The sequence below is a fragment of the Sceloporus undulatus genome, chromosome 2 (genome assembly GCF_019175285.1).
Source record: "Sceloporus undulatus isolate JIND9_A2432 ecotype Alabama chromosome 2, SceUnd_v1.1, whole genome shotgun sequence".
Lineage (NCBI taxonomy): Eukaryota > Metazoa > Chordata > Lepidosauria > Squamata > Phrynosomatidae > Sceloporus > Sceloporus undulatus.
In genome coordinates, this window is record NC_056523.1 from 235,117,003 (window position 1) to 235,130,784 (window position 13,782).

Genomic DNA, 13,782 nt, shown 5'->3' on the forward strand with positions numbered 1-13,782 from the left:
ATGTGGTGAGTATGTGTGTGTATATATATATATATATATATATGTGTGTGTGTGTGTGTGTGTGTATGTGTGTGTATGTGTGGAGGTGGTGTAATTAAATAATACACTGGAAACAAATAATAATAATAACCCCTTCCCTTCCTCTCATTTTCTTGGAGATTAAAAAAATAGAGAGCGAGGATACAGAAATAAAATTTAAGAAAAGAGAAAAGAAGAAGGAATGTGTTTTTGCAGAAGTGTGTGTAATTAAATAGCACACTGGAAACACACACACACCTTTCAAGTTTGATTTGGAGAAGGAGGGAAAATTAAAAAACAACCCATCCTCTTATTTTCTTAGAATTAAAAAAAAGAGGGAAGACACAGAAATAAGAAAAGAGGGGGAAGGAAAGGTATAGAGGAAAGAATGTGTTTTTGCAGAAGTGTGTGTGTGTGTTTAGGTTGTGTAATTAAATAACAAAATGGAAACACCTCCCTCTTCCCTGGTCCATTTCAAGTTTGATTTGGAGAGGGAGGGAAAATAATAATAATAATAATAATAGTGATAATAATAATAATAGACCCTCTTTTACTCGCACTCAAAAGTTGCAGGGATTTGGGGTTTTTGTTTTTGCAAGAGGAGGAGGAGGAGGAGGAGAAGGAGATGGATGGTTTTGGATTTTCAAGCGACCATTTATTTATGTATTTCTGTTACAGTGGGCGTTTAAAAAGGAGAGAGAGAAAAAGGGGAGGGAGTTGGGAGGAGGGAAAGGAAGAAAGGAAGAAAGAAAGAGAAGGAAAAGGGAAAGGAAAAGAAGGGAAGAGGGAGGCAGAGGCTGCAGATGGAAGAGGAGCCCTGCGGTGGAGAGGGGTTTTGCAGCCTTGGTTGGGTTTCTTTTGCAAACTCCCCCCACATCCCTCCCTCCACTCCTCCTCCTCCTCCCCTCTTCCTTGCAAACTTTCTCCTCCTCCTCCTCCTCCTGCTTTACTCCGCCGCCGTCGCCGCTGCAACCTTGAACTTTGGCAACGTGGGTGACAGGACCGTGTGGTGTGTAGCAGCAACCACAATTACTACTACCACCTTTTTCTTCTTATTCTTCAAGAGCAGCACCACAACCACAACCAACACCTTTTTTTTTCTTATTGCAAAAAAGAGAGAAAGAAGGAGACAAGGCAAAGAGAAGGAGGAGGGCTGGAAGTCCTTGCATAGCCTCCCTCTTTTATAGCATCCCATTCAGCATTTTTCCCTCTCTCTCTTCCCCCCATTCCCCAAATTCCTCCTCCTTTTCCTTCTTCCTTCCTTCCTTCCTTCCTTCTCCAGTTCCCCCCCAAAAGGGAGCCCTTGACCCAGCAGAGGCTGGCTTTGGGTTTCTTCTCCTTCTCCTCTTCCCTGGGAAAGTAGCTGCTCCTGGGCTGTTTGTTTTAAGGAGGTTTTGTGGAGAAGAGGCTGCAGCAGCCCCTTCCTCTCCTTGGTCCCCTTCCTCCTCCTCCTCTTCTTCCGAGGAGAGCCAAAGGATGCCTCGATGAGCCTCTACTCCTCTCTTCCTCCTCCTCGGTGCAAAGACGACCCCGGAGCCAAGTCATGATGTATTCCCCCATCTGCCTCACTCAGGTAGGCAAGGAAGGGTCTGGGGGAGAAGGGGCAGGGGCTGAAGAGGACCCTTTGCAAGGAGGAGGAAGGGGAGAAGAGAAAACTCTGTCCAAGGGTAAAGGGGGGTCTGGGGCTGCAAAAGGCTAATGGATGGGGGGATGTATGCATGGAAGGCTAAAGGGGGATTGCAGAAAGAAAGAGAGAGAGAGAGAGAGAGAGAGAGTGTGTGTGGAAGAAAGAGAGAAGGAATGAAAGGGAGAGAAAATGAAAGGGAGGGAGTGAAAGCATGAAAGGGAGAGAGAAAGAATGAAAGAGAAAGAAGAGAGAGAATGAAAGAAAGGGGGAGAGAAAAAGAATGAAAGAAAAGGAGAGAAAATGAAGAAAGAAAGGGAGAGAATGAAAGAAAGGGAGAGAAAAAGAATGAAAGGAAGAAAGGGAGAGAGAGAAAAAGAGAAAGAGAGAAAGAAAGAGAGAGAGAGAGAGAGAGAGAGAGAGAGAGAATGAAAGAGAGAAAGAGTGAAAGAAAGAAAGAGATTCCGATGATTAAGAGCCGGCTCAGCAAAAACAGTAGGATCGTGGATAGGTCTCTAAAAAGAAGAAACAGACTGATTCTGCTCCAGGGAAGTTTCAGCTAGAGAAGGTTGATCCTGCTTTAGATCCAGAAAAGGCTGATCCTGCTCCAGAAAGGGTTGATCCTGCTCCACTGTGGATTGGTCTAAAGGGAGGGGGGGATTGATCTTGTTTAGGGAAAGATTGAGCTGGGAAAAAAATAGGTTTGAGCCTCCTCTGGGAAGGATTTAGTCTAGAAAAGACTGACCCTGCTCTCTGTGGCAGACTGGTCTTGAAAAGACTGAGCCTGTTCCAGAGCTAGGAAAAAAAGGTTGATCCTGCTCCAGTAGGAAAGACTGACCTGCAACAGATTGATCCTGTGGCTCTTCTCGTTTTCCTTTGCGGTCCCTGCTTTTCAAACAGAAAAGGGACCCTTTATTTTTTTAATTAAGCCAATGCTGGGCCATTGGTATCCAATTGATCGCATGCATGGATGTGGCTTGGTTTGTGGAAAGGTGAGCGAGGATGTGGGTCTTGTTTCTTTCTTTCTCCCTTCTCCAAAGAAAGCTTTATTCTTTTCTTTTTTTGGTGCTTGTCACTTTCTCAAGTCAACCTCCAAGGTCAAAAGCAAAATTAAACCCTTTCATAGTCGCTTTAGGCCTTGCAGGCATTTGTAAGTCCTTTGGGGCATTAAAACACAAAAAGAGAGAGGGTAATTTTGTATACGGCATAGAAATCTGAGCAACTTTTGGACAGTGAGAGTGCAAAACAGAAGCTCGCTTAAAGGCAAGAGTAGGTGCTCACAGTTTTTGATGCACAGTTGAGTCCTTTTGGGATGAATGGCTGGCGGGGAGTAAAAGTTTTAGAAGACATAATTCATTAAATGGGCAGAGTGTGTATTACAGGCTGTGTATGAAGCTGGGTCAGTTTGGAGCAATTCTAGCTAAACATTTTGCAGTTTGAAAAGAGTGCAGTCTTACACACACACACACACTGACTCTGAAGTCAGTCCTTTGGAGTGAAATTTCCCTTGACTTCCCATTGCACTGTATAGGATTGCCGCCTTAACCATCTACGTTGCTGTGACTAATGTGGAAGAAGTGGAGCTTTGAGTTAATTAATATTTTGGTGGGCATGGCGATATGACCAAAACAGTTAAGATTTCATGTGGCAATTAGAAACAATAGCGATTCCAAAGGGCCAAGGCATCCGCAGAGTTATGAATGAAGATTTAAACGACGATAAGACTTCTTCAGTGATTGGATACCGTCCTGTAGCTTTTTTGGCTGACACATTTTTATTGTTTATATTTTGTTTGGCATCAAAGTGCGATTAACTTGGGGATCTTTGCAGCAAGTAAATAGGAGCTCCGCTGGTACAAAAACAGGTGGAACAAAAAGTGTTATGGGATAGTTGAGAAATGACAGCAGCCGAGTATGTCTCTGAATGTGGTATTGTAGGTACGGATACTCTGTAATCAAACATGAGGCTTTTATTTCTTATTTAGGTGCTCTGCTCTGTTCAAAATTTGATAGGTCTGGGGAAGGGCAATCAAAATACTGAAGACGTTTGCTTAGAAGTAAGTCTTGCTAGTTTAAGCAGAACTTACTTCTGAAAGCACAACTGTTGTCTTAATCTTACTCACTGGAACTTTTTGCTGATTCTCTCTCTTTTTCTCTCTCTCTCTCTAGATATGAGAGTGCACATAAAGTTTGAAACATAAAAGCCTCCGTGCAAGTTATGGACCAATACTATTTTTTGCCTTTATGCCTTCATTCATATGTTCCTTTTAGAATATTTTTGCACATGCCGTTGGATGAGTTATTTATGTGCCATAGACATTCCTTATAATCTCACTTTTGGCTTAGGTAAAACAGCATATATTCTTAAGATGTAGTTTGCATACACTCCACAATTACAAACTGATGGCATAAGAAAGTAGGTTTCATGGGGAATCCAGAAATATATTAATATCAGGTATTTCTGGCATTTGGAGGAAACAACCTTTTAATTTTTGCACATAGAATGTTTTCCTAAATCAAATTTGCTCTATGAATTGAGGACTCATTTGCTCTTTAAGACTGTGTAGTATATTATTTCGCTTTATACACTGTACTGAAAAGAACTAGCCAGAAATCATTTTGAAAATCTGCACTTCTTCCCACACTTGCTCAGTGGTTGAGGTTTATTGTAATTATAGTGGTGATAGTGCTTTATAAAATACTTGTACTTGGAGGTCTTAGAGACTATTAGAATAAAAACAAATTGAATAAAATGGTGCTTATATAAGTATTTAAATACCTAATTTTTCATTTAAAGAAATCCATATGAAAATAGTTTCTGGGCATTAGAATGGTTAGTGTACTCTAAGTTTATAATCCCAAGCACACTAATTTGAGGCCACATTAAGATATACTGAAATCAGTAGGAGGTAATAGTAACTGAGTTGTAATTAGTCATCCTCTATTTATGAAATTTATATCTATTAAGTATAATGGACAATTAGCAATAGAATCATGCCCATTCCCATTTTGTGTGATTCATATAAACCTTGCAGAGCTATTTGGTATGTTCAGGTGCTGAGGTTATTAATAATCCTTTTCATTCTTATGTAAGTAGCAAAGTTGAAGGATTTGCTGCATTTCCCCTCTCCCAAATAGATTAATTGTGTGCCAAACAAATCCTATATTGCAATGTGTGTGTGTTTATTATTATGGGGTTATCTTGCTTTTTTGATGGAATAGTCTTCCTGAAATTATTGGAAAATGAATAGATGGCAAAGTGAGAATGTAATAAATACTTGCCCATTTTGTTATTCTGGAGAGAAATTTGGCCTGTTAATACTGAAATTGCAGTATCCATCCATACACACATGCATGCACGCACCCCCTGAGTTAATTCAAATTTACAAATGGTTTATATTTACATTCTGTACAAATTGTCAGTGCAAATGGATCCAACTGTAACATCTGTTAAAATAGGTGTATACCTATATCTTCAGAAATATTTTTTGCAAAGTTGAGTTATAATTCTCACCACATGTAAATAGCACATGCAACTTTATTTTCCTGTATTGCATCTATCACCACTAGATGCAAAAATTCTGATTTCAGGAAAGGCTTTTTAAAACTGTTTTGAGGTGAATGTGTGTCATGATTGATCTCCACTAGAAGAAAGTTTGAGATGTTTTGTGCTAAACAATGTTTTCAGCATTAGCGCAGTGATAATTAGTACAGTATCCTGTAGTACAGCTTTGTGACAGTGTTTGGCCTTTCTGATTTAATGTATCTTTTAAATTTTAAAATGTATGTTCCGTGTTAAAATTTTTGCTAACATCAGCTGACATGATGACAACAGACATGTTTTCAAAAGCTGTACATGTGGCACATTCTTCTAATTAATAGGCTATTGTATAGTTAAATACACAAAATAGTTGCTTTGCTTGTACTGTAATAGCAAACACTCTTACTCGAGAGTAAGTCCCATTGAATTCAGTAGGGCTTATTTCCTGTAAAGTCACTAAAATTGTACTGAATGGGGTCACTCTCATTAAAATCTGAACCTTTATAATTTTCTTGGTAAAATACAAAATGTTAGAACCTGAAGCTTATCGATATGATAGTATTCTTACATGGTTTATTTACATTTTGTGCACTATTTTTTAGGTAGCTCCATGCAGCATTCCTGCACCCCACTCTGATTCTGTGCATGCCATCGTTTCTTTCACACCTGCTTGTTTTGCTGCTTTCCTGCTACATGCATGATTAAAATGCATTTTTAAATGACAATTTTACGCAGGTTAGGCTATAAAGGAAAGAATCAAACTTTAGTAATCAAGAAAAAAAGCTGGCACCAGAGTGCATTGAGATAGCAAAGTCTTATCCTGGGCTGTGGTTGCTCTGAGCTGTGCTGCCTTCCCACACAAAGAGCAGATTGTGGTTTAACTCTTTCCATGGTCTAGACTCTACTTTCGGTGGACCGTGAATAGAGGCAGAAGTCTTCAAAACACTTCAGGAGTTTTAGTCTCTTTAAATAATGGTTATTTGGCACTTTGCTCTATTTTGTATTGTAATTATATCAAATCATGTACTGGCAATCTGTTTTGGTTCATGCCCCTCAGCTGTATCTCATGGAAGGGTATCATTTTGTTTTGATTCCCACTCCACCCCCATCTGGGGAAACGATTGCATACCCGAATTTTCAGTAATATTTCTGCAGAAACTTAGATCACTTACTTTCCTTCCCTGAATAAATGCTTGCCAACGTATTCACAATGTACAGTAAACAATGCTGGGGTTACTATAGCTTACTTCTTTATACAAATTCCTTGGCTTAAAAAACAGTAATGTAGAACAGTTTAAAAATTATTCTACCCTTGAAGATATACTAAATGTTATCTGCATTTCCATCAAAGATAGACTTCGTATACAAAAAAAAGTTTCTTTGAAATCAGTTAGGGTTGCCTCCCAGTTAAAACTATGTTTCAATATTAATATCACCATGAATATTAAAGTGCAATTATATGTATGTATGTATATATAGTATTATATTCCCTATAACATGATATTGCAGTTTAAATTGAATGTATATTATTGAAGAAAATACACAGTTATAAGGTTAGAAATAAAGGCTTAGAATCACCGACACTAAAATTTGAGGGTGGAGGGGCAACAGTGTTCTCCTTTCTTCACAGCTTTCTCTCAGTATCAAAGTATGCATGTAGTTGCTAGATGTGTTTAAGTTGTTTTACTTAACAGAATAATGACATGAATAATGAGACTTATGCCACATAGAAATTTAAACATTTGTATCCGATGCCTTAGGTTAGGAACTTTCTCTTCCACAAACTTGTGTGCAATTGTTGCTGTCCTCCACTGAAATTTGGTTTCCCCCTTAACTTCAGTAAACCTTAAGCTGAGGCAAATCTATAGGAATTTCCAGGTAAAGCTATGTGAAACTATAAGTAGATAGCATGCATTTCAGAAAAACAGGATTTATCCAGTGATGCAGTATTAATGTTACCCTGCACAAAGAATCCAAAGTTTGTGCCAAGTTGTCCTGTTCTACTTTATGCGTCAAATAGATGTTTAGAGGTTTTTAAATAACTGGCATATGCTCATGATTTGTTATTAAAGTAGGTATTTCTGAGGGTTTGAACACTGCAGTGGGTTCAAATACAGCTGCTGAGACAACACTCGTATAATATCCATAATTAAATTCATAACTTTTTATTTTACAAGGTTAGGAAGGAATATGCAATGTTGAGCAGAAAGCGTGCAGCACTAAACGTTTTAGGAAGTTTGATTAGAATCTTCCGTGCATCTTGTTTCTTATGTCTTTTTTCTTGTTTTGTGTCTTACAGTATACAATAAACTACTATATGTCTCATAACTATCCTATCCTGCCCTATCCTATCTTATCCTATAAAAACTATATAGTTTGTCAATCTACAATATATAGTAGTTAAATACTATTGTTTCTGCAAAAAATGATTTCATTATTGGAATGTTGGACAATGGATAAAAGAATGGATCATGTTTAGTAGCGCATGCTCTTTGTGTTGCTGTCAGTCTCTTCTGAGAGCCTGCTCCAAAAGCGGGAGTTGTGTAGCATTACCTTGTGTTTCTGTATCACAGAGACAAGAAATTAGTTGTACAAAAGAGTTGTATCCCTGCCGTCTGGACATTTCCATTCAGATACTTTAAAAATTACAGTGCTGTCCTTTTTTTAAAATGGTACTGCTTGGTGCAATTGTTGATAAATCCTCCCTATCTCTAAATGCTAAAAGCTCCCAGTCACTTTATTTTCTTTTAAGCTGATATGTTTGTATGTCCATATAGGGGTAAATACTTTATGTATTTTCTATAAAATGAAATTACAGAGATGCTTTTTGGGGTACTCACCTACATTTCCCTGGATGTTTTTAATTGCTGTAAAATAAAAAACAAGAGGAATTAGTAATGCCCACTTTATTAAACCGTAATGCCCACTTTATTAAACCTACATTTCTTTCTTCTTTTATTGAGAGAGAGAGAGAAAAAAAGCTGTGTTACTTTTGCCTTAACTGTGCAAATGCAACTGATATTTAAATTTTTGTTTTCTTTTCTCCTCTGCTTCTCCCCACAGGATGAGTTTCACCCATTCATTGAGGCACTTCTTCCACACGTCCGTGCAATCGCCTACACTTGGTTCAACCTTCAGGCTCGAAAACGCAAGTACTTTAAAAAACATGAAAAGCGAATGTCAAAGGATGAGGAAAGAGCAGTCAAGGATGAGTTACTTAGTGAAAAGCCTGAAATTAAACAGAAGTGGGCATCCAGGCTTCTCGCCAAGCTGCGCAAAGATATCCGCCAAGAGTATCGGGAGGATTTTGTGCTCACTGTTACTGGGAAGAAGCACCCATGCTGTGTATTGTCCAATCCTGACCAGAAGGGTAAGATTAGGAGAATCGACTGTCTGCGACAAGCAGACAAAGTCTGGCGCCTGGATCTAGTCATGGTGATCCTCTTCAAAGGTATCCCCTTGGAAAGTACGGATGGAGAACGACTCATGAAATCCCCCCACTGCACAAATCCAGCACTTTGCGTTCAGCCACATCACATAACAGTATCAGTCAAGGAGCTTGATTTGTTTCTGGCATATTATGTGCAGGATCAAGGTAGGTTATTTCTCTGTATGAATGTGTTGAACTATTAGGTTTGTTTTCTTTTAATCATCAATCTAGCTACTGTATATCTGTGTATGTGTGTCAACACACACACACACACATAAACACACACAGATACTATTCAAATAGAGTTGCATACATATGCACAAGTGCATACTTATTCATGTACTTTACACCTGAGTTCGAAGTACATCTCAAAATGCTTGCTAATATCTCTTATAAATAAAGTGGAATATATTAGGAAAGTTTTCATTGTTCATCTCAAATCAAAAGTTTTTTGCTTCTAGGATCACTGTTATTGACAAATGAATAAAAATTGTATTCACATTATTCAGTATAGCCACATCCACTTAACTAAAGTGATTGCTACTTGTGCCTGTTATCTACAAGTTTTAATAAGACCACACTCTGAATACTATGGAAAGACTGGCCCTGGATCAAAGTATGTGGATATTAATATGCAGTGATTGTGAACATGTCATGTGTGAACACCTCATGTTAGTCAGTGGCCTTGTCAGTGTTCACCACATGCTCTTTCTCTAAATATTTATAGCAAATAATAATTTTATTAAGTATACTTTTTTGGGAAAAATTTGCTTAAATACAAAGATATGAAGTTGTATTAAAATGTAGCAAAAGTACATCCGAAGTTACAGTTGGAATTCTACATGTGCTTAGACAATTGTTTTTCTGATTTGATATTTTGGGTAATGCGTACAAACTAGATGCATGGGTTGTTTCTGTGTGTACAGTTTCAGATAGATGCTTCTAACTATCATGTTGTAAAAGCCACAACAGAATAGCCAGGTCTATGCTAGGAGGCAACTGAAATTACATAATGTTTGTAGATGACGTCTTTTTGCTTAAATTGTTGTGTTGCTCAAAAGAGGCCCAAAACAAAGCATATGGGAGGTGTTATTTTTTGTTCAAATATAAGATAGAGTTCTTTTATATGAAAATTAACTGAATAATACATTAAATTAAAACTAAAATAGCTGTCATTTGGCTAGGGATTTATACACGTTCAAAACATTTTTTATTGTTCGAATTGTTTGTTTTACCTGATACTGTCCCATTCTGAATCCCCAATTCCTTAGCTTATATGCAAAATGTGGTAAGTATATATTGCAGTATTAGCATGTACATGTATATTATGAACATTCCCTTATCTCCATTTTAGCAGAGGCAAATGTTTACAAAGTCTAAGAAGGGCCCCAATTCAGAGCTAGTGATTTAAATCTCACTGAAAGAAAAGGACTTAAGTCTATAATTTCAATGGCATTTAAAGACAGTTTTCTCCTGAGTTCAGTCTAATTTATTACAGTGCAACTTTCACTTGAAGATTCTCATAAAAATAATCTAAAGTTACCATCTTACCAACGCTAGTGATAACACTTACTAGAGAGTAGGGCTTTCATTAAGTACCCACTCTGTTGGCAGTGAGTCCTGCTGAACCTAATAAAACTTCATTCTAAATTTCTGAGCAGACATGTTCTGTAGGTCCTGTATGGCTTACTTTTAACTAAACACCTGCGGCATTGGACTGTAACCTTATATCTGCTTACCTGAAAGGTCCCATTAAGCTCAGTTGGACTTCTGATTAAATATTTGCTGTTAATCTCATAGGACTTGCATTAAACTGCACAGCCATAGGATTGTGCTGCAAGAAGAAAGAGAAGAAATTTGCTATGATGGTTAAAATAGCAATTTCAAATATATATCTTTTCACCTCTAGGTGTATTCAAAAAGGCTACAGTCAGGTAAACTGACATCCTTCAGCTAGTGAACTGATGATAGTACACATCTGTGCAATGTCCGTCAGAAAGTAAATGACAGATAAAAATAGCATAGTTAAAGCAAATCTTGTAGTTGTCTATGTACAGTGCTTTGGATGATGTGCTTTATAGCTGATGGATTAGGATCTGAAATTGATGTGAGGGTTGCAATGGAGGATAGGTAGTTTTAATGGTGATACCTTGTGCAGGTGTCAAGTATAGTGTAAGATTTTTCAAAAGAAGCTTGAATTACCTAAACCGTATTTCAGTATTGCTCCACCTTTTCCAGTATTTTTCCAGTTACTGACCAAAAGAAAAGAAAAGAAAAGAAAATACAAACCAACCCTTGGATGGTACATCTGTTTACATCAAGCAGCCTGTGAGAGACCATTCTGTTTGTTTCACAAACTGCATCCAGTTTGTGCGCTGTTAACATTTTTGGGGGAATCTGCTAAACAAGGAGTAGCTTCTATACATGAAATGATACACTTGTAGTAGTTTTCCTTTACCAAAATGATGACAGTTTCTAATTGTTGTCAGAATAGTCTGCTCTCAATTTTCTCATCTTGGCAGGCCAGGCATTGCTAAGTTTGCAAAAGGTATGTTGGTTAAAGTAGTGGTTACTTGATAGAGGGTTGATTTTGTATTTTGGAATCTGGAAATTTATTTGGAAACCTCTCATCAATAAAGCACAGCAATTAAAATAGTGCATGGGCAGGGATTGATGAAAATAGGATAAAGGTATAAATTGAATGAGAGGATCAAATAGGGTATATGCTTAAATGTTGGCGAAAAACATGAGGAAGAATAGTTTGAGTGCCAGTAATGGTTGCCAGTGGCACCAGGATTGGCATCAGACCTTCTTTGTTTAGCCTAGGATGCCTGTGATTTGTTGGTTGGCATCCGCATTGCAGAGCAGAGCAATGTTAGAATATATTGCGAATTTCCTGATCTAGAAATGTCAGTCCTTTTTGTGATTTGACAAAAATAATTCTTCTACTTGCTTCCACATCTGTTCTGATGGAAGAAATACAGAGTCTTCCAAATTTTGTCATTGACTAGATTTGTCTGCCTTTTCCCTTTTACCCATCAAAATCCTGCCCGTCTTCTCTTCGCCACTTTTTGGCTTTGTTGTAAGTTTTGTCTTGGTATTTCAGAACAGAGGAAAAATTAAAAGTTACTGGATGTAGTTATTTGTTCCCATCACTTGTCGGGGGCAGAAAATGAGACTAAAATGATTTATGGTCCACAGGTGTTTAAAACATGTAGCACTTAATTCAATAATTTTTTTAAATGGATTCTCCTCTTGTTCTAGAATGTTTTGAACTCATCTTAAAATTAAATGCCACGACCACTCTCTTTTGCTTAAAAAAATTAGGTATTATTTGCTAGTTTCTCTTATTTGCTATAAGCAGTTTCTCAGCCTACAAAAGCATTTGGTGTATTTGATTCAATCAGTGCAGCTCTTGTGCTGTGTTCCGTTTCTACAAGAACCGCCATTTTGTTTGTCAAGTGCCAGCAGAGTGGGGGAGGAAAAGCAGACAATGTGCTTGATGCCAATAATGGTTGCCAGTGGCACCGAGGTTGGCATCAAACCCTCTTTGTCTAGTTGCTGAATGCCTTTGATTCGTTGGTTGGCATCTGCATTGCAGTGGGCACATTGGAAAGTTTTTTGACAATCGCTGAATGAAAGCTGTTGTATTTGTTTGCCGCAGTAGAACTTTAGATAATAGAAATCCTTCCTCTAATAGATAACTTTTTCATTTTATAGTAGCAGATTTGTAAAGTTCGGCTGCTTTTTTTTTACTGAAACATGCTATTTTTGTGTGAAGGTCTTTTCTTCATTATTTAATCCTCATACTATCTGCTGTTTTTGCATTTCAAGTGTGTTACATGTACTGTTACATACTATATGCAGCATAAGCATACCATGAGAAACATTATGGATAACTGAAGACACACTTCTTTGGCTACTAATAACAATAGCACTAATAATAATAGGTGCGTGAGACATTTGTAAGTCTTGGTATGTCTCATATAACTGCCACATGTTTCTTATTGTAGATATGTCACATACTGTTCCCAGTTTAGCACATAGTTTAAGGTAAGGTATTGGGGATTGTGATTTGTAGCTTCCCTTTATAAACCAAGAGTTCAGCAGAAATGCATTGTGCACCTATCAGCAGATAGGTATAGTTCTTCCAGTTCTTCTGCTGTTTTGATAATCTGAATTTCCAGATTTTAAAATACCAAAATATTCTTTTGTTTAACTGCACAAGTTAACTACCGGAGACCAATGTAAAGGCTAAGTAATTTCTGCTTACTGTATATTTCCTGAAATTAACATTAATATTGCTTTCCGGCTAACCACCATTATCTTGTTAATTAATAAGATGGATTAGCAGTTCTACCCAAAGGGTTGCACTGAAGGAAGTCTGGCCTACGTGAGCCCCTGAATCGCCAGACTGTGTCCTGTCTGGCTAAAAAAAAAATGGATGGGAAGAGGGGGATGGATGGGGCTGGGAGGATGAGAAGCTGGTCTTTCACCAGAAGAAGAGAAACTGTATATTTAAAAATGTAGTTATCACAGCAAGTTAAGAAATGGACAGATTTGTTTTTTAAAAATGGCAACTTCTTTATAACGGAAATACATAAAACCCTCCTGCCTTCAATATTTTATAGTTTAATGAGGACTTGTATTCTCTTTGTGGACTGGCAATACTTTATATTAGACAATAATTTTCTGAGGCTTGCTAAGATCACACTGTTCAGGGTTCCATTGCAATTCTGCATTAAGTCATATTTGACACTGGCATTAGGTCTTGGCTAGCTAAAGCAGTCTCTTCCTGCTTTCTCTCTCTGGCTCTAATGTATTAAGATACTCAAGATCTAGAGTCTAAGATCCTTAAAAAGATGATCTCCTATTTTGTAATTCAGTGTTTTGGTATTTTTTTTTTGTTTCTTATGGTGTGTGTGTGTGTATAAATGTGGCTTATTTTTATTGATGATAAACTAAATCAGAACTTTTAAGATCGCCTTAAAATATACACTGTTGCATTTTAGCATGCCTAATGGGGATATTTTCTGAGTGAATTTAAAAATACATTAGACATTAGTGAACCATGAAGACTGTTCATATATAGACTTCTTGTTTTCTACTACTCTTTGCGGATGTGTTGGTATTATTCCGATGTAGTGGTACTTAACAACATCGCCCATCA

General features: G+C 37.5%; 1 protein-coding gene across 14 annotated transcripts in view; it reads left to right on the top strand.

Annotated features, from left to right (window-relative positions):
- Positions 1-13,782, top strand: part of NFIB (nuclear factor I B) — a 236,187-nt gene that overhangs the window by 13,167 nt on the left and 209,238 nt on the right. For 9 of the 14 annotated variants that reach the window (XM_042453790.1, XM_042453800.1, XM_042453789.1 and 6 more), the window contains exon 2: positions 8,246-8,777. In XM_042453790.1, the coding sequence (XP_042309724.1) occupies positions 8,246-8,777 (532 nt within the window). The other 5 variants (XM_042453794.1, XM_042453795.1, XM_042453801.1 and 2 more) reach the window with 4 other exon arrangements.